The sequence below is a fragment of the Jaculus jaculus genome, chromosome 19 (assembly GCF_020740685.1).
Source record: "Jaculus jaculus isolate mJacJac1 chromosome 19, mJacJac1.mat.Y.cur, whole genome shotgun sequence".
Classification (NCBI taxonomy): Eukaryota; Metazoa; Chordata; class Mammalia; order Rodentia; family Dipodidae; genus Jaculus; species Jaculus jaculus.
The window spans coordinates 10862009-10887227 of record NC_059120.1 but is presented as its reverse complement, the minus strand read 5'-3'; the positions used below and the strand labels follow the sequence as shown (position 1 = coordinate 10887227).

The window sequence follows — 25219 nt, the reverse complement described above, 5'->3', positions numbered from 1 at the left end:
CATGAGCTCATGCAGGAGTGCACATGCAACAATGGATATTTTCCTATGTGTACATGAAGGAAAGAAAACGAGTCATCTCAAGTATTTCACTTTTTTTAAGTTCCTTTCAGTATGACTGTGGAGAAGAGCGTCAGCATTTCTGCTGTCAAATCCAGACTACTCTGAAGGAAATACGTGTGTGATCAACGGACATTTCCTAATTCATGGGGAGTCCCTATACCTGCCTTGGTTTCTTACCTGCTACAGGCTAAAAGTACCCTCCACACACACACCATATTTTACTAAGGTAACATTAATTCAAAAGTCATTAGAAAATTGAAGCGTCCTTTAAAAACTGGCATGATGCCATCTTTTTCCCCCACTGTGTCTTCAAATTTTCTTAATTTTTTTATAACATAAACATGTGAAGTTAAATCTAGTCTATCTGTTATTTATAATTACGATAACATTTTTCTTTGAAATCGGGATAAGCAACAATGTCATCTGAGTTAATTAACTAGATTTCTGACTTATGAGATCTAATTACAAATTCGTTGCATAAAGAATCCAACCTGAAATTCTTATTACTGGCTTTGCCGATGAACCTCTCTTATTTGTAAGTTGTGACTTGAGTGAGTCTTCAGACGCCTGACTTATGCTTACCAGGGCTCCATTATATAGCAAAATTTAATTCTCTAGGACACAAAAATTCAATTTACTTTCCTATGTACTGATACATGATTCCACAGTGGGTTACTATGCTTATAAGAATTGGCCAAAATAATCCAAGCACACCAGGATCTCAAAAGAATTGATTTGTGAAGGGCTGGATATTAGTTCTCTAGAATAAAATCAATCGTATGAAAAAGTTACAAAATATTTTGAAAGTTTGCTCCTTATACAATCATTTTTCATTGAGAAACACTAAACAACTTTCAAAAACACACAAGAGGAGACCTCAAGGATAAATAAAACATTGCATTTGTTTTGCAAAACATCTCCCATGATAGACAAATTGCAGGTACTTCCAACAGCTGACTCTTCATTCATGTATACATATATATATGTATGTATATGCATATGTACTATATATATATATGTATATGTATGTATGTACATATATAGAACATGTATATGTTCTTGCATGGAGATTATATAATCTCCATGCAAGAACATTTAAAATGATTATTGATTGGTCCTTTAATAAGCACAAGAAGGGTTGGGGTCTCAAGGTTCTGAATTCCATCCCAGCACTGAAATATTTCCAAATGTGAAAACTAAAGGGGCATGCACAAGAAATAGGACCTACTTATGAGATGTTTAAATGTAGAATAAGGACTTATTTTATGAAGGCTTTACAATGATAGCAAGGGTGAAAACGGGATAAAGGCCTGTGGGTGAGGGGAGAAACATGGCCCGTGGACATCTGGGGTTTTGTCATAAGTTAGTTGCTATGAAGTTTCCCGTTTGGCGCTGGGGAGACGGCTGGGAGGCCAGCGCTTGCAGGGCAAGCTACGCATGTGAGGGCTGGACACCCAGACACCCAGCGCCCCAGTGATGCTCAGCAGACGTGGTGGTCCTTTTGTAATCCCAGAGCTGTGAGGTGGAAATGAGTGAACCTCTGGAACAAGTCAGTAGTCAGACTACCCAAATAGCTGAGGCCCAGATGAGAGAGAGAGAGAGAGAGAGAGAGAGAGAGAGAGAGAGACCCTTCCTCACCAGACAAGGTTCAGAAGTCATCAAGAAAGCTCGCAAGTCCACTGTTGGCCTCCACCTGCACTCGTACAGGTGTGTCCAAAGTCACCCAACACCCACACACATACCACACAGACATCATTAAAAAAAAAAAAAGAAAAGAAACATGCCAGGCATGGCAACACACACCTTTAATCCCAGCATTTGGGAGGCAGAGGTAGGAGGATCACCATGAGTTCAAGAGTGAGACCCCGCCTCGAAAAACCAAAATAAATAGATAAATAAAATATTGGGCTGAAGAAGTGGTTTAGTGGTTAAGGCGCTTGCCTGCAAAGGCAAAGTACTCAGGTTTGATACCCCAGGACCCAAATAAGCCAGATGCACAAAGTAGGGAATGTGTCCGGATTAATTTGTAGCAGCTGAAAACCATGGTGTGCCTTCTCTCTCTCCCTCTCTCTCTCTCTCTCTCTCTCTCATAAATAAAATGAACAAATAAGAATCTTAATTTTTCAGTTGTACTTAAAGATTGGAGGAACTGGAAAAGGAGGCCGAATGCTGAAATGGGTCCAATCCCAGTACTCTGGAGAACTTACGCTGGTCTGCAGTGTTCGGAACCTTGACCCTTACCTGAGTGAGTATTTGCATTTCTGACCCTAGCACTGGGATCCAAGCACCTGACTATGAAGCCTGCTGTATACATGCCTGTCCCAGGCACCCAGTTCAATTTCATCACCTAATAAATGAGGTAAGAACAACATTACCAGGTAGGAAACTCCATCAAAATGTGCATGCAGGGACCTGGGAATGGGATCGGATATGCACTACTGAAAAACGTTAGTTAGGAGTTAAAAATTTGTCTTCTGTCCCAAGCACTTCCTACCTAGCTTTGATTGGTTTTCCTCAAGAGGTGTACACAGAGCATTATCTGGTTTCCAGTAACAAAGGGGCTCATGTCATGCAACATTCTCCAAAACAAGCATCTTGCGACCCTCCCTCAGCGTCCTAAGGGTATGCATGCATTCCTTCAAAACAACACCCCTTGGCCTGATGTGGCAAAAATGAGATTTCTCTGAAGAGTAGATATGGATCCTGACCTGGCAGGGACACCAGAAATAAAACTGCCGCCTCTCATGAAAAGGTCTCTGCATGCTAGGCTCCCCCAGCCCTGCTGAGTTCAGCTCCCATGCCCACACAAATGGTCTCTGTCTTGACTGGAGAATTTGTCATGACTGGACTCATTGGCCCACACTTCGAATCTTCTAAGATGTGTAGAAACATTAAAATCTAACCGTGGGCGTTCAGGTAGTGTTGTTCTCTGAAACCGCATGCAAAATTACCTATGTGTGATTTTCGTAACCACCCACGCCTGAGATTCAAAGCGCTGACCCTGGTTTCTGCTACTTTAAAAAAAATTTTTTTTTGTTTACTTTATTTATTTACTTGAGAGCGACAGACAGAGAGAGAAAGAGGCAGATAGAGAGAGAGAATGGGCACGCCAGGGCCTCCAGCCACCGTAAACGAACTCCAGATGTGTGCACCCCCTTGTGCATCTGGCAAACATGGGTCCTGGGGAATCGAGCCTCAAACAGGCTTCACAGGCAAGTGCTAAACTGCTAAGCCATCTCTCCAGCCTCTGCTACTTTTTTATAGTACTATATAATATAGTACTATTCATACACACACATTACAGTTTTGGATTTGATCTATCCTCAAATCCAAATGGACCAATGCAATCCTTAAAGAAACTGTTAACCCATCTATGTGTAATTTCCAAGGGGGACTTCAGTCTCAGTGAGAGCTATATCCGTTTGGAATGCAATAATATTCTATAATCTCTCTAAATGTGTTATTTAAATTACATTAAGTTATTTCAGTCTCTTGAATAAAGAAGATGGAAAACCATAAGAAAGTGACAAAATCTAACTCTGGAACATGCAAGTCAAAGGGAATTCTTTCAGCAAAATTAAGATGTTCAATTTTTTGAAGCTTATTAAAAAGACAGGTGGGATAATAAGCTTGTGTAAGTCGATAACATGCAAAAATTGGAACACTTAAAAGTACACAAAAACCCAGTGTTATCATTCTGAGACTGCCATTACTCCTTCATTAGGACTGAAAGAATCCATTACATTTCACATTCATTTCTAAGAAATCTCCTATTCTTCACAGGTTTGTAAGCTAACATTTCATGTCGAATATGGTGCCGCTGTCAACTACCTATCAGACTTACATTCTTTCTTCCTTCTCCACTGACTTCCAACAGGAGCTAAAAATCACCTCAAGTAAAGCTATGTCCACGCATAAATAATACTGCAAATTATATAAATAAAATATTTACATAAAATCATCATCCAAATTAGCCATTATTAAATGAGAGTTCTGAGTATTTAAAATCTTTGGGTATTTTATTTCTTTCAAAATTAGGACAAAAAAAATTAGGGCAGTTTTGAAAAAAAATACCACTACTATTTCTAAATTTCAATATTTTTGTAAAGACTGAGATTATAATTCAGTGGTAGCAAACTTGTCAGGTATGAGCTAGGACCTAACATCAAAATAACTACTGCGACAACACATAAGAAAAATTGCAAGTTATTTCTTAGTAAAAGAAAATATTTCCTGTATTTCTACAAATTTCCACATTGTAAAAGTGTGCATATATATGTATATATATATATATATGTTCATATAAATATGAAAAAATCTTGTTTTAGATGTCTTAGAACTATGACCCAGAAACAGAACTAAAGACTAGAAGTTCTAACCAACATAAAAGTGAAAACATAAAAGAGCCACAGGAAAGCAATTTCAATTTTTATGAGATCAACAGAGTCAATGCATGTAAAATATACACTGAAAAATTACTTAGAATTATTTTACAAATTGATGTAAAATTCAAATTCAGGCATGGAGCTCTTTTTATAGTCTACACCGAGTGCAGTGGAAACAATTGGGCCACCATAGATACCATTCAATTTCTATGAAAACAACATCCCAGCCACCCTCACCCCCATAAGGAAGCTGCGTTCTGCCTGCCCAGGACTGGGGAAGCAGTGTGCTCAGCCTCTTACCTTCTGTGTTCGGAGAGAAGCTGATTATAATGATGAGCCACAGACTTCTCATTCTGCAACCAGAAGACAGCATTATTGATCCCTGTAAATATTTTCTTTGTATTCCTTAATGAATCTAGTTACAGATGCCCAGCTTCATCGAACCCAGCAGTCTGCATCACTGATCCTCATACCTGGAAAACAAACAAATCCATCACTGACTTGATGGTCCTGCTATGTCACAGAAAGTGCAAAAGCCAAAGCCATTTCCCTTCCCTCGTGGGCCGGGAGGAAAGAGCGTTTTGACTCTACACTCAATGTACAAGTCGACCGCGTACACTGCATCTGAGAGCCGCCACGCCACCTAAAATCAGTTGAAGCCTAAGAAAAACGTTTCTACAAAATCATGCATGACATGAATTTATAAAACATTTACACAAATACCTACTAACAAAGTTTCCTTAGGAAAGTATGTAAGCTCAGAAAGTCTGTAGTCTTCTGATACAAATGCCTGTTTTAAAGTATATATTATTCTTAATAAAACTATGAATATGTAACGTTTGTTTACAGTGTTACTAACACTATAAGAACTTACAATTTTTTTTTCAGTTACCTTGCAAGCTAGATTACAATCTAATGTGTATTTTTCTATGTCAAAGGGCACAGTTGTTAGCATAGGGATGAACTTCCCTTCTTACAACACAGGCACTCCAAAAAGGCCTTGATCCTGAACACCATATGCAATTGTTATTTCCCAATAATTACTCATAGAAGGCAAAGTTAACTGGACGTCACAAAACTATTTCAGCTTAAAGGTTTAGTTTTCATATCCTAGATTTCTTAGAGCAAAGTATCAATTAGGATCAGACCTATATCATGAAGATGAATACCTAAAGATCATGATCAGTATTCTGTCCAAGGGCTTTTGGGGGGCTTTCATGTCTTTTCTTTCATTTGTTTTGTTTTGTTTTATGAGGTAGGGTCTCACTATGGCCCAGGCTGATCTGGAATTAAGGGTGGCCTTGAACTCACTGTGATCCTCCTACCTCTGCCTCTGTTGGGATTAAAGGCATGCAACAACATGCCCGGCTTCTTTTCTTTTTCTGAAATAGCATCTCACTGTGTATCCCAGGCTGGCCTGTCTCTCCTAATCTTCCCACCTCAACCTACTTATCCTGGGATTATAGACTCCATTCCTTTGTAAACACAACTACAATAAGGTTGACAAAAAATACCAAAGCCAAGGGTGATGCTAACTTTGATGAGCCCTCATGGGTGCATTTGTCCAAACAGAAGAGGGTTTGGAAACTTCGCCCTGGATGGCTTACTCCAGGCATCTTGGCTCCTAGTTCATATGAAAGCTGGTCACTTGCCGGGTTCTTTCCAAGCATTCTACTTCTTCCCAGGACACTTCAGAATCACAGAATAAACTCTGAGACTAAAGGAATCAATCAGATTTCTTTAACAGGACCTCTTATTCTTTCTAGTAGTTTTGAATTATTTTTTTCTGATGAACAGTCATACAACTTTTCTCAAGCTACGTTTCACATGCCACAACTAAGGAGTTTTATTTATAGTGGGATTATGAAGGCATCATTCCTGCCTTTGCCATCCTCAAGTATATGGCTCAAATAAGATAAATTCTTCTTGTTTAATTTTTATTCATTTACAAGCAAAGACAGAGGGAGGGAGAGAGAGATTGAGACACAGAGCTGCAAATGAATTCCAGATGCATGCAGCACTTTGTGCATCTGGCTTTACATGAGCACTGGGGAATCAAACCCAAGCTGTTAGGTTTTGCAGGCAAGTACCTTAACCACTGAAATATCTCTCCAGCCCAACATGAATGATTTTTTTAAGAGCATTTTTTAAAAGTTATTTGAGGAAGAGGCAGATGGAGAGAAAGAATGGGTGCACCAGAGCCTTTAACCACTGTAAATAAACTCCAGACACAAGTGCCACTTTGTCCATGGGAATCAAACCTGGATCCTTTGACTTTGCAACAAGTGCCTCAAGTCATCTCTCCAGCCCCCAAGATGAATTTCTTTTTTTTTTTAATGTGAGAGAGGGAGAATGAGAGAGAGAGAGGGAGAAAGAGAGAGGGAGAGAGGAGAATTGGTACATCAGGGCCTCCAGCCACTGCGATCGGACTCCAGACAAGTGTGCTCCTTTGTGAGCATATGCAACCTTGCACACTTGTGTCACTTCGTGTGATTCTTAGTCACTTAGATGCTATGATTAAAACATAAAAAAATAAACCTGGAAAGATGGCCTAGTGCTTAAGGCGCCTGCCTGCAAAGCCAAAGGAGCCAGGTTCAATTCTCCAGGATCCAGTAAGCCAGATGCCCAAGGTGGTGCAAGGAAGCCCTGGCGCACCTGTTCTCCCGCTCGCTCTCTCTCTCCTGCTCGCTCTCTCCCTCTCTCTCTCTCTCTCTCCATTTCTCTCTCAAATAAATAAATAAATAAATAGAGATAAAACTTTAAAAAATTTAAAAACTTAGAAAATAAAACCTTTCCCTGGGAACTCTGGGTTCATTTTACCATCACCTGAATTGTGCGGATTTCTGGTTGTCTCACGAACCTCACCTAGTTCTATTAGGCGTTTACTATATTCTATTAGAGCATCACTATATTGTAACATCAGTGGATGTGCAGTCAGGTTCTATATGGTGTGGAGCCATTTAACACACTGTAAAAGCTTATACCAAAGAGGATGTAGAGAAATAAACAAATCTGGGGGTTGCAGAGGTGGCTCGGTGGATAAAGAAAGCACTTGCTGCTCAAACTCGAGCACCCACGTTCAGATCCCCACATTGCATAGCAGTGATGTGCTTGTATGATCCCGGAACACTGAAGGCAGGAACGGAGGTGGAGACTGGAAGACTTCCCAGGCCCCTGTTGGACCAGGTAGCCTGGAGAAAGCAGCAGTGGACAAGGGTAGTAAGAGTCCCTGTATTCAATGAGGTTGGAGGTGGGAACCATGCCTAAAGGTTGTTCTCCAGGGCTGGAGAGATGGCTTAGCAGTTAACACACTTGCCTGCAAAGCCTAAGGACTCATGTTCTACTCTCCAAATCCAATGTAAGCCAGATACACAGAGACACAAGCATGCAAGGTCATACATGCACACAAGGGGAGCACATGTCTAGAGTTCGACTGCAGTGGCTGGAGGCCCCGGCACACCAATTCTCTCACACACACTCTCCCTCACTCTTTTGCTTTCTCACTCTTGCACTAAAAAAAGGGGGAAAAGGCAGTCTGTTGTGAGCCGGGTGTGGTGGCTCATACCTTTAATTCCAGCACTTGGGAGGCAGAGGTAGGAGTTTCACCTTGAGTTCAAGGCTACTCTGAGACTACATAGTGAATTCTAGATCAGCTTGGAAACCCTACCTTGAAAAAACAAAAATAAATAAATAATTAGGGGCAGCGGTAGGAGGATCACCTTGAGTTCAAGGCCATCCTGAGACTACATAGTGAATTCCAAGTCAGCTTGGGCTAGAGGGAGACCCTACCTTGAAAAACCAAAAATAAATAAATAAATTAGTTCCCTCATCTCTACACACATGCTCCAATGCTTCACACACATATGAGCATGCATTCACACATGTATACATAACACACACACACAAACTGGGGGTTGGAGAGATAGCTGAGCAGTTAAGGCACTTTCCTGCAAAGCTGAAGGCTCCAGGTTCAATCCCCCAGTACCCACATAAAGCCAGATGCACAAGGAGGCACCCGCATCTGGAGTTCGTTTGCAGTGGCTGGAGGCCTGGGTCGCCTATTTCTCCCACCCCTCTAAAACATAAGAAATTTAAAAAAAAAAGGACTAATCTAAATTATTATCTACTGTGGAAGTATGAAAGTAACAAACGAAACCAGCAAGATTTTCCTATGATAAGGACTTTGTTTTACTATGCCTTCCGTTGGCGCAGCTGCTTCCGCACACGCCCCTCCGGGAGCCACAGCGAGGCCACCTTCGGCGCTGGGCGAGCACTGAGCACGTGCGAGGTGCGGGCATGAGCGCGGGCACCAGCAGTTCTGGGAGTGACGCTGCGGAAGCTGCTTGTGCGCACAAACGAGGCAAGAGCAGGAAGGTAGCACGCGTCCTCTGCTGAATCCCGATGACACAGAAAGAATCATGCATCAAAATTAATCTCTCTGTGCTCCGGCCAAACACACCGGGAAGGTCGGCGGCATCGCCGGTGAGAAGGGGAACCGCTGTGCTGCGTCCCTCCAGAAAATGGTGCAGAAACCTGACATCAGCCAGCACGCCAAGGGCACGTGCTCGTTTCTGTGGCAAAACCAAGAGGCAGCGACGGGCCGCGGGCATGTGGCGCTGCAGCTCCTGCCTGAAAGCGGTGGCAGGGCCTGGACAATACGCCGCCACCTCTGCCACCACAGCGCCGTGGGCATCGGAAGCCTGCGGGAAGGGAAGGCCCGACCATCTGAGACTGCCCTAGCCTGCAACAAATGGGTCAATCTATGTAACAACAAAGAAACATTGGTCTGATGTAGACACGACACACACCCATGCAGAAGCAGCTGGCATCGCTCCTCGGTTTTCGCTCTGACTCCCTAGAGGTTGGTCCAAAGACAGCCGGAAGTAACCTGCAGTCTGCCACTGCTGGGACACAGCTCCTACCTTAAAGCCAAAAGTTATTCCATACAACGTACACATCAAAGAGCTAATGGCCCGGCGCCTCCCACGGGCTCATCAATGAACACTTTCTTCCATATGGAAATCCCTTCAGTAATCGGAGCAAGCACCAGCGAATAACTTTAACACGTGGGTGGGAGGCACTGGCTGCAACACGGAAAGGGCAAGACAGCCTCTCGAGGGCTCACCGTGCAAAGCCGGGGCGCCCTGGGCCAGAGCCTTCTCGACGAGGGCTCCCGGCACCCTGCATCCCGTTCCCTCTTTCTCCAAGTGACTGAACAGCAGATCTTTGGTCTCCCACTATGTAAAAGAGGCCTTGTTTGTGGGAAGAAAAGGAAGGAAGAAATCAAGGACTGGTGTCTGCCTGGTAGGAAACGGCTGCCAAGATAGGAAAGTCTCTGTAAACGACAGGAAAGGCAAGAAAAACCACACAGCCAAGACCTCTGCCAGGGCGCAAGACTCCACGAACAGACGTTGCAGACTGAAACTCCACGTGTTCTTAAGGTTCAAGAACGTGAGACACGGTTGAGGGCCAAGGGCACAATCCCCTTGACTATGAGGCTTGCTGTAGAAGGTTTTATCTGACAAGTAGAAACATTCTGGAATGTACAGAATCGTGGCTTCTTTGGGGACTGATAAACCTAAACTTCCTGTGCCTGGGCAGTAAGTGGAGAGAGTATGGAATTTATTTTTCCTATTCTACAACCTAAAACCAATCACTTTCATAGCAAATAAAATTATTTCCAGGAGTTCAAACTTTTGACTGCAATCTCAAAAACTATACCAAAAGATTGTACTGCTGTGATCCAAATGAAAAACAACCCTTCAGTGAACCAATGTTAATAAAAACCACAACACTTAGTGAACCCACTATAGGCTAAGAATAGGGTGAATAAAAAGCATTGTTTTCCAGTCAGACTGGAACCCAAGGAAGCTGTAGGCACAGATGAGGTTAGCAGACTTGCCCTTCACAACCCACACAAGCTCAAGAACACCCATCTCACAGGGGGCTGGACATGGCTCCGCACACAGGACCAGAGAGGGCCAGACAAGACCCGAGTTTGATTCTCCAGGCACCCAGGTTAGCAGTTGGGTTTGGCCACACATGTCTGGGAGTGGACACTGGCGAATCCCTGTGATGGTCCCAGGTTCAGAGAAAGCCTACTTCTCATGGAATTACTCAGATGAATGACAGAGGTGGGGAGGGACCACCGGATGTTCTTGCCTGGCTTAGGCAGGGTATAAAGCCACATGCAAAAATTAAAATATCTCATAGAGCCAGGCATGCCAATAATTCCAGTACTTGGGAAGTCGACGAAAGAAGATCAGAGTTTAGTACCAGCCTGGAATACAAGAAGACCCTAAGTGGAAAAGGAGGGTGGACTGGAGAAATGGCTCAGTAGGAAAAAGCGCTTGCTGCACAAGCATGAGGCCCTGAGTTCAGTCCCAAGCTCACCGACAGACAGAGCCCGGGATTGCCTTGCTCAAGTGTACCGCCGGCCCTGAGGGGGCAGAGACAGAGGTCCCCAGGGCTCGGTGGTCAGCCTGGCTGAAACACCGACGTTCCAGGGTCCATGAGAGACTCTGCCTGTGGGATAAGCTGGAAGAGCAGTAGAAGCCCACCACAGCACTCCTGTGGCCTCCACGGGTGTACACATGGGGCACAGGCGTGTGCACACACGGGTACACACACCACACACATCCCAACAGGACTAGGGGCTCCTCACAAGACAAAACAAAAATCAGGAACGAAAGCAATGAATGATTCTTTCCTTTCCCCATTTTTTTTATTATTTCTTTTCAGCAGAAAAGATTATTTTCAACAATATTCCAGATTAACCATGTCATTAATATTTATATTTATATTTTAAAAAACCATTTCACAGAGGCATCAGAAATCTGAAGATGATGTAGGAAGGGAAGAGGATGCAATTTAACAATTTATCGCTCAGTAGAAATACAAACATATTTCTACTAAAACTACCACTGATTATTAACTTCAAAAATCCAAGTTACTTTGAAGAGACATTTTTTTTTCTTATTCTCCCAAGAAGAAGTTTCAAACAATTTCATCGTCATTTCTACAAACCACAAGCCATTGTCTACCCACCCTCTTCCATGAGCTCTTTAGATCTAAATACCCTATTACTCTGTCATGTAAAAAGTCAATTAATGCATCCTGACTACCAGTGCTTCCCAGGCAGAGCAGCGACTTCCAGGAAGATGTCTCAGCACTGACACATGCCCACATCCCTGTGTGCTGAGCTCTGCTCGCAGCGGCCGCTCCGCCGCGGGCTTCCAGACGGAGCCTGCGTTGTTTCGGAGCTCCAATAACCGTCATGTGCCTTAACGTGTCAGCAGAATGATTTAAAAAGAAAATACGAGTGGTCAGTTTTCAGTCACATCTTTCCATTACACTACCAGAAAAACCCCACTTAGCTTGCCCAAGCAATGTTTATTTAGCAAATATAAGAAGAAATAGAGCCCAAAGGTTTTGATAACCATCAATGAAGGAAGTTGAATACATCATCAATCATCATTAAAGGGAAAGAAAACTATCATGTCCTAAAATGGATTAACTGAGGTGTCCTGTCCAGAGCAAAGATTCCTGTGTAACACTTTACCTCCACCTGTCCGTGTGACCACCTCAGCCAGAACCAGAGGGTACACGGGGCACTACCCCAGCCTGCGGGGACAGTGGGCGCGGGAGCCCCAGCCCAGACACCCAGCTCGCTCCTACGCATGCGCTCAGGCTGCATAAAGTGAGACGTGCATGCTCTGGGCGAACGTAAATTTTTATGCACTGCATATATGTCAAATCTAAATAGAAACTACAGACACCACTAGCTAAATCAGTCCTCCAGATCCTAGCTGCACCTGAATATTATCATCATGACAGGGCAGCACTGAGTCTTTTTAAAACGGCTACTTTTCTTTTTTCACCAACACAAACACATAAAGGGATGACGCGAAGTTTGCCTCCCTCTACTCTTGGCAGGAGCAAAAGCAATTAATAATAATAATAATAAACAAATAAAAAGTTGCAGTTTTATATAAACAGTGTAAATTCAATCAGGGTATTCACTTTCGAGAAATATCTCCTGGGTGGTCTGTACTGGCAGGCTAAGACTAGCCCTTCGTGCTAATGCCTGAACAATCCCAAAACCACATTGGCCAAGCACACCCCGGGTGTCACTGAGCACCAAGGCTCGCCTCTCAGGCATTTCTTTCAGGTTTGAGTTTATTTTCTTCCCTTTCCAAAGATAGCATTAGTGATGAGGCTGGCAGATCTGACTCTGCAACCGCGTGGACAAGCCAGTCGTCTCCGCCCTCTCCCTCTCTGGGTCTCAGTCCTGGAGGTGCTTGGATCAACCCCCAAGCATTGGTCTAGAACACATTAATTGAACGACTTACGCTAACGTCCCCTTTGCAGTCATGATGGGGCTTACCCTCCACGGAAAGTTCTTGCCTGTGATGGAATCGATCCTCCTGGGAGGGTCAGGGGAGCGGACAGACATGTTCGGGAAAGCTCCCAGGCCGTTGCTAGAATCTGCTCTCTGCTAGAATCTGGGAGCCGTGCTGAGCCGGCAGAAAAGCCCGTGGCTGTGGACACCAGGGCTCGGGCCAGGGCAGGATGCCATTCTCTTCATTAAAACCCATCCAGTTGAAATGACAAAAACAAGCAGCTGTCATTATCCAACTGGTGGGGGGGGGGGTGCTGCGTGGAAACTTGCAATTGAGAGTTTTGAACGAAAAGAGGATAAAAAGGAAAGCCACATGCTCCAGGAGAAATACTGCATTATAAATCCTGAAAAGTTGACAGAATCCTCATTTTCCTATCAAAACTAAAAATGTAATGCATTTTATATTAGTTGATGAAAAACTTCTGCAACACAGAAGTCAGGGCTTATTTCACTACTTGGGAAAAGGAAAAGATTATTTATTTAACTTAGGGCTTGGGGAAGAGGGTTTCTTATAGCCAAGGCTGGCTTTGAATTCCCTGTTCCTAAGGGTGGCCTTGAACTTGGTCCCTCCTGCTCCACCTGCTGAGGGCTGAGATTACAGCAGTGGGCCACAGACCTGCCTCTAAAGAGTTCTGTTTTTATACATGTGTGTGCATGTGTCCAGGTGCATATGTGTGAGTGTGTGTGACGTTCAGACATCAGTGATGTGTAACATCTTTCTTCACTCTCCACTGCATTTATTAAGGCAAGACTCTCACTTGAACCTGGAGCCCACTGATATGGCTTGTCAAGCTAGCCCCTCTACTCCTTCCTGTCTCTGCCTCCCCGGGGCCGGGGTTACACACACATGCACACCAGTGAGGCTAGCATCCACGGGGGCATCCAAATTCAGGTCCTCACCCTGGCATGGCAAGTACTTTCCTTATTAAGCCATCCCCTCAACCCCTGAAACACGGTTTTTATGATTTATTTATTTATTTATTTATTTGCAAGCAGAGAGGCAGAGACACAAGAGAGAATGGGTGTGCCAGGGCCTCTAGTTGCTGCAAATGAACTCCAGATGTGTGCACTACCTTGTACATCTGGCTTTTACGTGAGTACTGGGGACGTGAACGCAGGTCTTTCGGCCATCTCCCCAGCCCTGAAACACTCTTTTTAAATTATCATTCTCTCCAATTAGACCAGATTTGTTTTCTGATTGTGTAATAGTCCAGAATATCCATGCAATCTTTTTAAGCCAAATGCATCAGGATTAGATGAATTCCCAGAGTACCTACTATGTGTGAAATAGCAGACATCAGTCATGAATCCTTTATACAAATTCAAAATCCAAATCTGAAGCCTGTTCTGCAAGTTAGCTGTGGTTACTTGCAAGTTAAGTGGCAAAATAGAGTTTCCCATCAAGGCTAAAGAAAAGAGCTGGATTTTTTCCCTCAACATCCACTAAACTATTCATAAACAAACATCGACTGAACACCCATTATTTGCTGTGTCCTGAAGAAGAAAAGACAGGGCTCCTCCTGAGAAAGATTACATCTTTGGTCAAAAAGTAGTCACCAGAGTAAATAGCTTTAATTGCCTAATGCATAGTTAGGCTGCAAAAAAAAAAGGAATATTAAAACTAAACTTAACCAACAAATGTAATGGCTTATCTATTATTGTTACTGAATGTAGTTTCCACCACAACCTTGAAAAACAGCCTCCGCAGAGAAATCTACAAGCATGCGCAAGGTCACCAAGTAGACGGCCGATCTGGGAAATACACCCATGGACTAAATCCACTCTTGGCACTGATGAAGTCATCTCGCCAAACCTACTGTGTGTGTACTATAATCTATTATTTCTTTGAAAATGGAAATAAAGTCATTTTTGGATTATGAAAATGATGGACCATCAGAAGAATAATGAGTTGATTCTCAAAATGTTTACATGAACCAAACTAACACCCCTGAGGAAATGACCACTACATAGTAACTTGACTTTGAGTATTTCCAGTTGAGCTACCGTAAATTTACTTATTTATTTTGCTATATAAATCACTCACAATTACATGTTACAAATTAATAAATTACTCTAGACTGATAAATCTTATGAACAAAAGTACCTGAGAGGGCTGGAGAGATGGCTTAGTGGTTAAGCACTTGCCTATGAAGCCTAAGGACCCTGGTTCAAGGCTCAATTCCCCAGGACCCACGTTAGCCAGATGCACAAGGGAGTGCACGCATCTGGAGTTCGTTTGCAGTGGCTGGAAGCCCTGGCATGCTCTCTCTTTTCCTCTCTCTCTCTCTCTCTCTCTCTCTCTCTCTCTCTCGCCCTTTCTCTCTGTCGCTCTCAAATAAATAAATAAAAATAAACAAAAAAAAATTTTAAGTACCTAAGAATTTGCTTCAAAGTCAGAAAATATAAATGTTAGTATTTCCTTCAATATAACTAGCAATGAATTTTAACTGTCATAGAAGGGATGTTTAAACGTTCACATTCATGAGATTATGGGCTAATCACTATTTCTGCAAATAAAGAAAAAAAAAAGCTTCTATGAGGCTAGTAACACACAGTCAGCCCTATGTTTGGCTCCCTGAATTCAATCTTTGGTTCTTCAATCACTGTAACGACCCATTCCTTGAATCAATACTGAAATTCCCTCTTGGCTTATGCATACAACCACTAAAGGAAACAATAATGACCCAGGGTATGTTATATATTGCATCATCAAAATCAGCACCAGAGTTTTCTTAGAAGTACTATGATAACCTGTATAAAATATACAAATGATCTTAAAATATATATGAAAATTAACTCTAAGGAACATACAGCAACAGTCGGGCACGGTGGTCCAAGCCTGCACCTGAAGCACTCTAGACACTGAGGCAGGAAGGCTGCCGCAAGCTCACCTGCGCTGCCACAGCGTGACCCTCAGAGAGCGAGGGGAGAAGCGGAAAACAGTGCGTTCTGTAACCAACCGTAGATGACAAAGGTCAGACACAAGCCGCTGCAGTCTGCGCAATGTTATCCAAAGTTGCAAATCCCAAAGCCTGCCAGCTGGAGTTCCATTGCCCAATGCCCACGTGACGCCAGACACAAAGTGGCACATGCATCTGGAGTTCGTTTGCATTAGCAAGAGGCCTTAGTGTGCCCATTCTCTCTCCCTCCCTCTCTCTCTCTCTCTCTCTCTCTCTCTCATACAGTCTTTCTCTCTAACACACACATTAATAAACAAAAATATTTTTTTTAAACTTTCAAAGAAAGCAGCTATCTGCATATTCGTGCAGGTAAGTCACTGACCATCTATCTAGTGAGTTGCTCCCAAGCATTTCGATAGTGCTTGCTGAAATTAGTGTGACATATTTATTTTTTATTTTATATGCTAATTAATCCTATGTTAATGCTAAGGGGATTATTTTAAAAGATTAAGATAAGGTTGTCATTTTCGTGAAGTTAAAAAGAATGGAAATTTACTAGAAATTTCCAGGTTAGAAATAATCATTAAAGGTGGATGTGGTGGCGCACACCTTTAATCCCAGCCCTCGGGAGGCAGAGGTAGGAGAACTGCCATGAATTCAAGGCCACCCTGTGACTACGTATTGAATTCCAGGTCGGCCTGAGCTAGAGTGAGACCCTAAAAAATAAAATAAAATAAACATTCAGACTGTTGAGATGGCTTAGTGGTTAAGGCACTTGTCTGCAAAGCCAAAGGACCCAGATTTGATCCCCCAGGACTCACATAAGCCAGATGCACAAGACGGCACATGCATCTGGAGTTCGTTTGCAGTGGCTGAAGGACCTGGTGTGCCCATTCTCTCCCTCCCTCTCTCTCTCTCTCTCTCTCTCTCTCTCTCTCTCTCTCTCTCTCTCCCTACTTGCTTATTTTTGTATCTTTCTCTCAAATAAATAAATAAATAATAAAAGAAAAACTAAAAAAAATTAAGTATTACCAAATTTCCCCCAAAACTAACAGCAACAAATATATTTAATACCAAAATAATAACAAAGGTGAGAACAGTGTCTGGACCTGTATTTCCTTGTGAAGTATACCTCCATCAGCTGACTTTCCCTCTACGATGGATTCCCTATTTTCCCGTTTTCCGACTCATAAACTTATAACACTGATTGTGCCTTCAGTAATCTTAAAGAACATATGTAACGTTTTTCCTCCCAGAAAAAAATGATCATATTTCATGTTTCTCAAATCACATCAGGAAAAAAAGAAGAACTTTACTTGCAGATGGTCGCACTGACAAGCACGATACAGTGACCTGAGACAGCTGGCCTCACCAGCCCCACGCCGCAGGTCTTAGGAAAAGTAGGTGATCGCAGATCAGAGAGCATGGAGGGCTTCCGGTTCCTGAAGCTTCTCTGGGTTAAGGCCCATTAAATCACTGTGTTCCGAACCATCTGCATCCGTGGTAGACCATAATGTCCTGAGTGAAGCTCAAAATAACTGATTTTCTTGAGTTGCAGGAAAAAAAAAAAATGGGTGAGGGACTACCACAATTATTCGTAAATCATTAAATCCATTAGCAATGTTAAAACATTACAGTTTCCTGGAGGTGGTAGCTCACGCCTTTAATTCCAACCCTCGGGAGGCTGAGGTTAAAAGGATTGCTGTGAGTTCGAAACCAGCCTGGGGCTAGAGTGAGACCTTAACTCAAAAAAGTAAAAAGGGCTGGAGAGATGGCTTAGCGGGTAAGGCACTTGCCTACAAACCTTCGGGTCCCACGTTCAATTCCCCAGACCCCCACGTAAGCCAGACACACAACGTGACACGTGTGCGCAAGGTCACACATGAACAACACAAAGGGGCGCACACATCTGCAGTTCAAGAGCAGTGGCTGGAGGCCCTGGCATGCCAATTCTCCCTATCTCTCTCTCCATATATATCTCCATATACATATATATATACACATATATATCTCCATATACACACACACACACACACACACACACACACACTACAAAAGAAATGGAAACAAATCAAAGTCTGAGTGTATGAATAGAACAGACTTGTTAGCTTCCAGAATCCAGCCAGAGCCTCTGGGTGACTGGTTCCACTAAAGAGCGCGGCTAGATTAGGACCAGGTCAGAAGTACTCATGGACACAGCTCTGAAGAGATAATGACACGCGGAGTCATTGCCAATAGTTGTGAAATTAATACGTCGGAACATGTAAAAGCCCGGTGTGGTGGCACATGCCTTTAGTCCCAGCACAGGCAGGCAGAGGGAGGTGAATTCCCATGAATTCAAGGCCAGACTAAAGACTAGTGAATTCCAGGTCAGCCTGAGCTAGAGTGAGACCCTACCTCAAAAAAAAAAAAAAAAAAAAAAGAAAAGAAAAAATATATAAACTAATTTAAAATTACCAATTGCTCTCTAACATGCTTGGAGAAGCTGGAAGGAAGAGGGTATATAGTAATATATATATATTTTTTAATTTATATTTATTTATACACACACACACACATGCATACATACAGCCCAGCAGGGACGGGGCAACCAATTCTATAACGGACCAGAGAGGAAACATTTTAGGCTTTAGGGACTCGGCGGCCTCTGTGGACATGGCGGCTCTGGCCCTGCACCGTGAAAGGCGGCAGGGACAGTGTATAAAGGGACAGCGCTGGCCGTATGCCAGCTACACTTCTGCACTGCTGGCTGCCCACAGCTGGCCCGCCGGGCTCTAGCTGCCCACGTCCAAACCAAGAGGGCTGGCCGCAGTTCAGACACGTCACAAGTTAAGAACCGTCCGCGTCTGCCAGGATAATCAAACCACCTTGGTCTACTGTTTTTAGAAATTAATTTAAATGCTCGTGTACATGTCAGGTGGCCATGGTGAAATGAGGGAACGAAAACCCGGTGACACAGAGCAGAGCGAGTGGGTGTGTGGGTCCGTGGGTGACAGACATGCACGCTGCCGGCAGGGCTGGGGGAAATTCCAAACAAGAGAACAAAGGGCTCCATCCACCACAGCAACTGATCTCACTACTTTGTTTGGCATCAGAAGATGTAAAACCAATCAAAACAGTCGGTAACAGGAGCCTGAAAAGTCATGAGGTTTGGATAAGACCCCGGAGGTGTTCTGCCCTGAGAGTGATGGCTTCAGAGGGCTCCTGGGAAAAGTGCTTTCAACTCCTCCAAGCTCTGACACTGGCCACGCCCAGCCATGCGATTCCTCGGCGGATCAGGTCCACTTGGACTCAACAGGACATTTGCTAAATGCTCCTTTGTTGGATTTATTCTATAAGCTAAAAACTCTACAAGGCCAAATCATTAACCTCCTCACACATGCCTATGAAACCACAATAAATGAACACAATTTTTAATATTATTTATTTATATGAGAGACAGAGAGCAAGAGGGAGAGAGAGAGAAAGAGAGAGGGAGAGAGACTGGACACGCCATGGCCTCCCGCCACTGCAAACGAACTCCAGACGCATGCACCACCTTGTGCATCTGGCTTTGCGTGGGTGCTGGGGGTGGGTACTGTGGAAGTGAACTTGGGTCCTTTGACTTTGCTGGCAAGTGCCTGAACCACTAAGAAATCTATCTCTCCAGCTCTTTTTTTTTTTAAATTCATATATATATATATATATATATATATATATATATATATATCAGTAGGTTGGCGTGGTGGAGCACATCTTTAATCCCAGCACTTGGGAAGTAGAGGTAGGAGAATTGCTATGCTGTGAATTCAAGGCCACCCTGAAACTACATAATGATTTCCAGGTCAGTCTGGGCTAGAGCAGGACCCTACCTCAAAAAAAAAAAAAAAAAATGACAAAAACCAATATCCAATATTTATTTATTTATTTATGATAAAGAGAAAGAGGTAGATAGAGAATGCATTTTTTGATGGAAATCAACTTTAAAGCTCACTATTACTACAGCTGTGAACAATCCCTCAATCAAAATGTTTGTTTCTACTATTACAGAAAGTATAACTTTATTTCCTACAAATGTAGTGTTTCTTAAAACATCAAACTATAACATACTAGTCATAAGAGTAGCATCTTAAGCTACAATTAATAAGTATCATATGAAAATAAATGGAGGCTAACTTTTTCTACCAATATCATACATATAAGACAAAAGAGCTGAGAAGGTTGCACATTTTTAATAAGAGCATTGTATGATTGTACAATATCTAGGTGTTTTACTGGAAGTAAAGTGGATTACTGTAAATGAAATTCTAAAATGTTCTTTCCATTTTACAGATAACACAAAATGACTTTTTTTCATGTCTCTAGCGATAAGGATAAATTTGCCACACATTTAAATGGTGCCTTCACCCTTCCCACCCTGGCTCATGAATTAGTAATTCAGTGACATTAATCCAAGAAGATAAATGATAAAAAGGTTAAGGCGCACGGGCCAGCCATACACCCACACTTCTTTCAGCACAGTTAATACCTCTCTACCAATTACAGCTAAAACTTTTAACAGTTTTCAGCAGCGATTTTACAAGGAAGTAGCAACTTATGCGCACACAATTTCACACAATTCAGTCCTAATAAATCTCCTACTGGCACCAAACAATTACCCTATAGGATTAAAGTGCAGCATCTGTTAGCATTAATAATGCCTTACACACTGTGTACGACAGCGGCCTCAGTCCCGCACCAGTCTCCTGAAAAACCTTCCAGACCAATACACTGACTTAGAATGAACCACACCTATCTTTCAATGGCTGGCTCGCTATAACAAAGAAATACATTAGTGCAAAATGGTGAAAGAAAAATATCACATCTATAGCAAAATAATAAGATTTTTCTCAGAGCCTAGCTGATTAAACATAAATGGGTATACACACACACACACACACAGAGAGAGAGAGAGAGAGAGAGAGAGAGAGAGAGAGAAATGAGCACGACACAAACTCCTCTTGAAACAAGTTTGGATAAATACATCCTAATTTAAAACAGACAAAAGGCACTGTATTTTAAGATGTTCCACATTCATTGATTCTTACCCTGAACTATCTTAATCCCTTGGCTATTTTTTTCTTCTATCTTAACCTCTCTCTTTCTTCTCTCCCTCCCTCTCTCTCTCTCTCTCTCTCTCTCTCTCTCTCTCTCTGAACTTCTATGAACACCTCACAGCTTCTTTCTCATCCTCCATCCAGCCTCTCAGCTTCTGTTAGGTGAATTATCCTAATTTCTCTCAAAGCCATTAAAATGTGCAAAACTGGAACCAATTCGAAAATTCACGTTGTATGTATGACAAAGAAAATACTTGGGGGAATGACTAGACAAACAGCTCAGAACTGGCCTTTTCTCCCATAAGCACATACATTATTACCTCACTGTAGTTTACGGGGATTTTTTGTTTGTTTGTTTGTTTGTTTTAGCAATAGGGAACTTTCATTGGGGGCCTAGGAAAGAGGAGGTAAACAAAGAGAAAATGTAAAAAGTAAAACTTTAAAAATGCATTAGCAAAAAGGCTCAAAGCAAGTGGACTTCAAAATTATTTAATCAAATACTCTACTTGGTCAATTAATTTGCTCAATAATTCTAAATACACTTCTTAAATGGACTTGTACTCAAATTTTTAAAAGATATTTATTTATTTATTTGAGAGGCGGAAAGAGAGGGTGAGAGAAATGGGCGTTCCAAGGCTTCCAGCCACTGCAAACAAACTCCAGACACATGCGCCACACCTTGTGCATCTGGCTTACATGGGTCCTGGGGAATCAAACCAAGGTTCTTTGGCTTTGCAGGCAAGCGCCTTAGCCGCAAAGCCATCTCTCCAGCCCCTTGTACTCAAATTTTATTTAACCTGCTTAGAAAGAATTTTTCAAAAAAAAATTCTTCTTTCTACCTAAAACACATTCTATAGAGACTTGATTCAACTTGAAAACTAACAATGTCATAGTTGAACAGCCTGCCACTCTCTTGGGCAGCTGATATTGAGTTATCTTATGGAAACACTTCAATGAAATCTTTAAAGTATTTTTTTTAATTCTCTAGTTAAATTTTTCAGTGTTTATTTTCCTTCAGCCTAATCTCTTGGTGGCAACAAAGCTTTCTGAAAAGCAGGCCTGTAATCCGGCTCCCTCGATGCTGCAGCAGGAGGACAGGAAGTTCAGGACCTATCTAGGAGATAGGATAGGATACCGGAGGAGTTCAAGAGCAGTCCATGTAGTCTGGAGACCCTGCCTCAAAATAAAACGTAAAATCAGGCTGAGGAGCTAATCCATGTTGGAGAGCTGGCCCGACATGAGTGAGACCAGGAAACACAAAAACATATTATACATTTTTGAAGTTTCCTGGGCAAGGAAACAAGGCAAACCCACAGCTGTTCTACAAACCAGTAATGAGGGTGGAAGTGCTCCGTGTGCATTATGGTTTTGTTCAGTGTGTGTGTGTGTGTGTGTGTGTGTGTGTGTGTGTGTGTGTGTGCATGCACACCTGCACGCATGTGCATCTAAATCTGGAAACAGGACTTCACGTCATTTCTCAGACAACGTCCACACTTTTTCGCTTGAGTGCATATGTACTGTGCGAGTGAGTGAGTGTGTGTGTGTGTGTGTGGCATATACACACACAGGTGCCCGTGTGGTGCCCGTGTGCTCTCTGCAGGCAGGGTGCACTCTCTGGCCAGAGCAGGCGACACGCACTCTGCTCCAGTGTTCTTCCATGCATTTTTATTTGAGCTGGAGTCTGATCCCACAGTGTGCCAATGAGCCCCCAAACCCACAGCAATTTTTCTGTGTCTTCTCCCCACAGAACTGGACTTAGCGGACCCAGCTGTTTACGTGGGTCACTGGGATCATGCTCCACCAGTCTCTCAGGCTTCCTTAGGCCCTTGCACTTACAGAGAACACTTCTCAGCCACTGAGCAATCTCTCCAGCCCTGTCCTTTTTTGTTTTAACATGTTTTTATCATTATTTATTTATTTATTTATTTGATACAGAGGGACAGAGACTGGGCACTCTAGGACCTCCAGCCAATGTAAACGAACTCCAGACACATGTGCTACGATGTGCATGTGGCTGACATGGGACGTGGAGAATTGAACCTGGGTCGTTAGGCTTTGTAGGCAAGTCCCTTAACAGCTAAGCCATCTCTCCAGCGACCCCCCACACACACACTTTTGAGACAGGTCTCTCATTGGCCTGGAACTCACAAAGAGGCTGGACTACCTGGCCAGTGAGCTCCAGGGATCCACCTGTCTCTGCCTCCCAAATACTGAGATGGCAAATGTATTACCACCAAGGTAAGCTGTCTGTTATACTTACCTGGGTTCTGGGGCTTGAACTCAGGTCCTCACGAATACAAGGCAAGCACTTTACTGAATGAGCCATCTGCCCAGCCTTGTTCAGGGCTTGAATCCTGATTTCAATGAGCAGTGTAATACATTGGTAATGAAGACACTGAATGTGCATTAGACTACACAGCTGTCAAGAGAATCGTTTTAAATGAGTTTCCCTTTTATCTAGCATCTATCTGTGAAAATGAGCATCCTTTCTAGATATGTTTTTGGGTCTATAAAAATCCTGTCAGAGTTCAGTGTCATGTTCTCAGGCCATGGTAGGCTTACCCTCACCTCAGCAGCATTTTTGGCATATTTATGCCCGAATTTCTGTCTTCCCAACTCCCTCGGCCACTTGTGCACTGCCCAAAGAATTCCTCTTCCAAGAATCTGTTTAGCTCTATCGCCTGATTATGCCTAATTGGCACCTTGGTTAAACCTCCAACACACACCAGGGAACAGGGCTATTTTTATCCCCGGCACAATGCAGTCACCATATCAGAAAAGTCTCCAGCCACATTTTCAGAAGATCACGCGCTAACTGAAAGCAGACCCCACGGCTTCTCCTCTGTGGCTTCAAGGAGTGCCAGATATCCTTCATCAGGCTCGGCCAAGACGGAGCACGTGATACACAGTTTGGAAAGGAAGACAAGTGTGGAGGGGGGGGGGATGGGCAGAGAAAAGACTGCCTCGAGGGACAGGAAGGGACGGACGGACGGACTGATGGATGGATGGTGGTGAGGGAGTCACTGGAACTCAGAAACTGGAGGGTTCAACAGAAGCAGGCTGCTTTTCAAACCAGAAACAATTTTACAGAGATCTTTTAGGAAAGGGATTTTCAAGAAGACATTTTGGTCTAAGCAGAATTATTTTTCAATTGAATTCAGGCCTGTAAACTTCTAAGAAAGACAATAGAAAAATACTGTTTTTTCAGAAAGACTAACTTATCAATATGTGGCATAAGACATCTGGTCATTTTCATCTTTTGTAGGGATCAAACAAAACCTTCCAGAGATGTTTAAAACCACCAGGCTTCTTTCATGGAGGATGAAGAGGCAGAAGGGTGAAAAATTATAGAAGAGACAAGGGTTGTAGCTTCAGGGCAGACCCACAGAACAAGCCCCTGAAATTCTTGAAAACGCTTAGTTATCCTATAATAGTATTCATACAAACAACTTACAGTTTAAAATAATTAATTTAAAATGAAATATAATGAAATGTGAGCTTTTATGAAACCATTAATATTAAATAAACCTTATTATTTTTTCTTTTTAAAAAGCTGAAAATTACTGGCCAGACGTGGTAACACACACCTTTAATCCCAGCCCTTGGGAGGCAGAGGTAGGAGGACGGCCATGAGTTCAAGGCCACCCTGAGACTAAAGAGTGAATTCCAGGTCAGCTGAGCTACAGTGAAATCCTATCTTGAAAAAAGAAAAAGCTGAAAATTATATAAATGAACAAAATTAGACATGTATTGAAAATTGCAGTAGAATTTCTCAGTGATGTCTTTTTCTTGCAAATCTTTAAAACAAAGTAGCCTTCCACATACATATGCATATTTGGCAACATGTTAATGTGAGAAAATATTGTTTATATCAATAAAATACCTCCCAACAGTGAAATTTCTTTAAACAGAGGTTAATATATACACTTAAAAAGAAAGGTTTTATATTCATTCAGAATAAAAATAAGGGCTGGGGAAGTGTCTCAGCAACGTGGCACTTGCCTAGCGTGTACAATGTCCTGGGTTCACTATACAGAAGAAATTTCAAAACTAAATCCCCACAAAAAAATGAAAAAAAAATTTTTCATTGTTTTTCTCTTCTGAACTGCTAGGGCACTCAGTAATCAACTTCAATAGCAGTGATGGGCTATCTCACTGAGAATTAAACATCAACCTTTGGTCATGAAAGCATCAGGTAGTATTTATCATGCACACGGCATTGCGGATGAATTTTTCGAATGTATGATTTACAAAAGCAGCTGAAAACTCATGGCTACTTTGAAATTCTATCAGCCTCAACCACCCCAATCAAGTACATGACAAAAATAAACTAAACAACCCTGCCATAAGTCTAAGCAACAAATTCAAAGATATATCTGAGTCTTAAATATATTTAAC

General features: G+C 42.6%; 1 protein-coding gene across 50 annotated transcripts in view; it reads right to left on the bottom strand.

Moving 5' to 3' along the window:
* Window positions 1-25219, bottom strand: part of Adgrl2 (adhesion G protein-coupled receptor L2) — a 432681-nt gene that overhangs the window by 165558 nt on the left and 241904 nt on the right. For all 50 annotated transcript variants that reach the window (XM_045138253.1, XM_045138260.1, XM_045138272.1 and 47 more), the window contains one exon: window positions 4746-4918. In XM_045138253.1, coding sequence (XP_044994188.1) covers window positions 4746-4818 — 73 coding nt within the window. In that variant the 5' untranslated portion in view covers window positions 4819-4918. The remainder of the gene's footprint in view (window positions 1-4745; window positions 4919-25219) is intronic.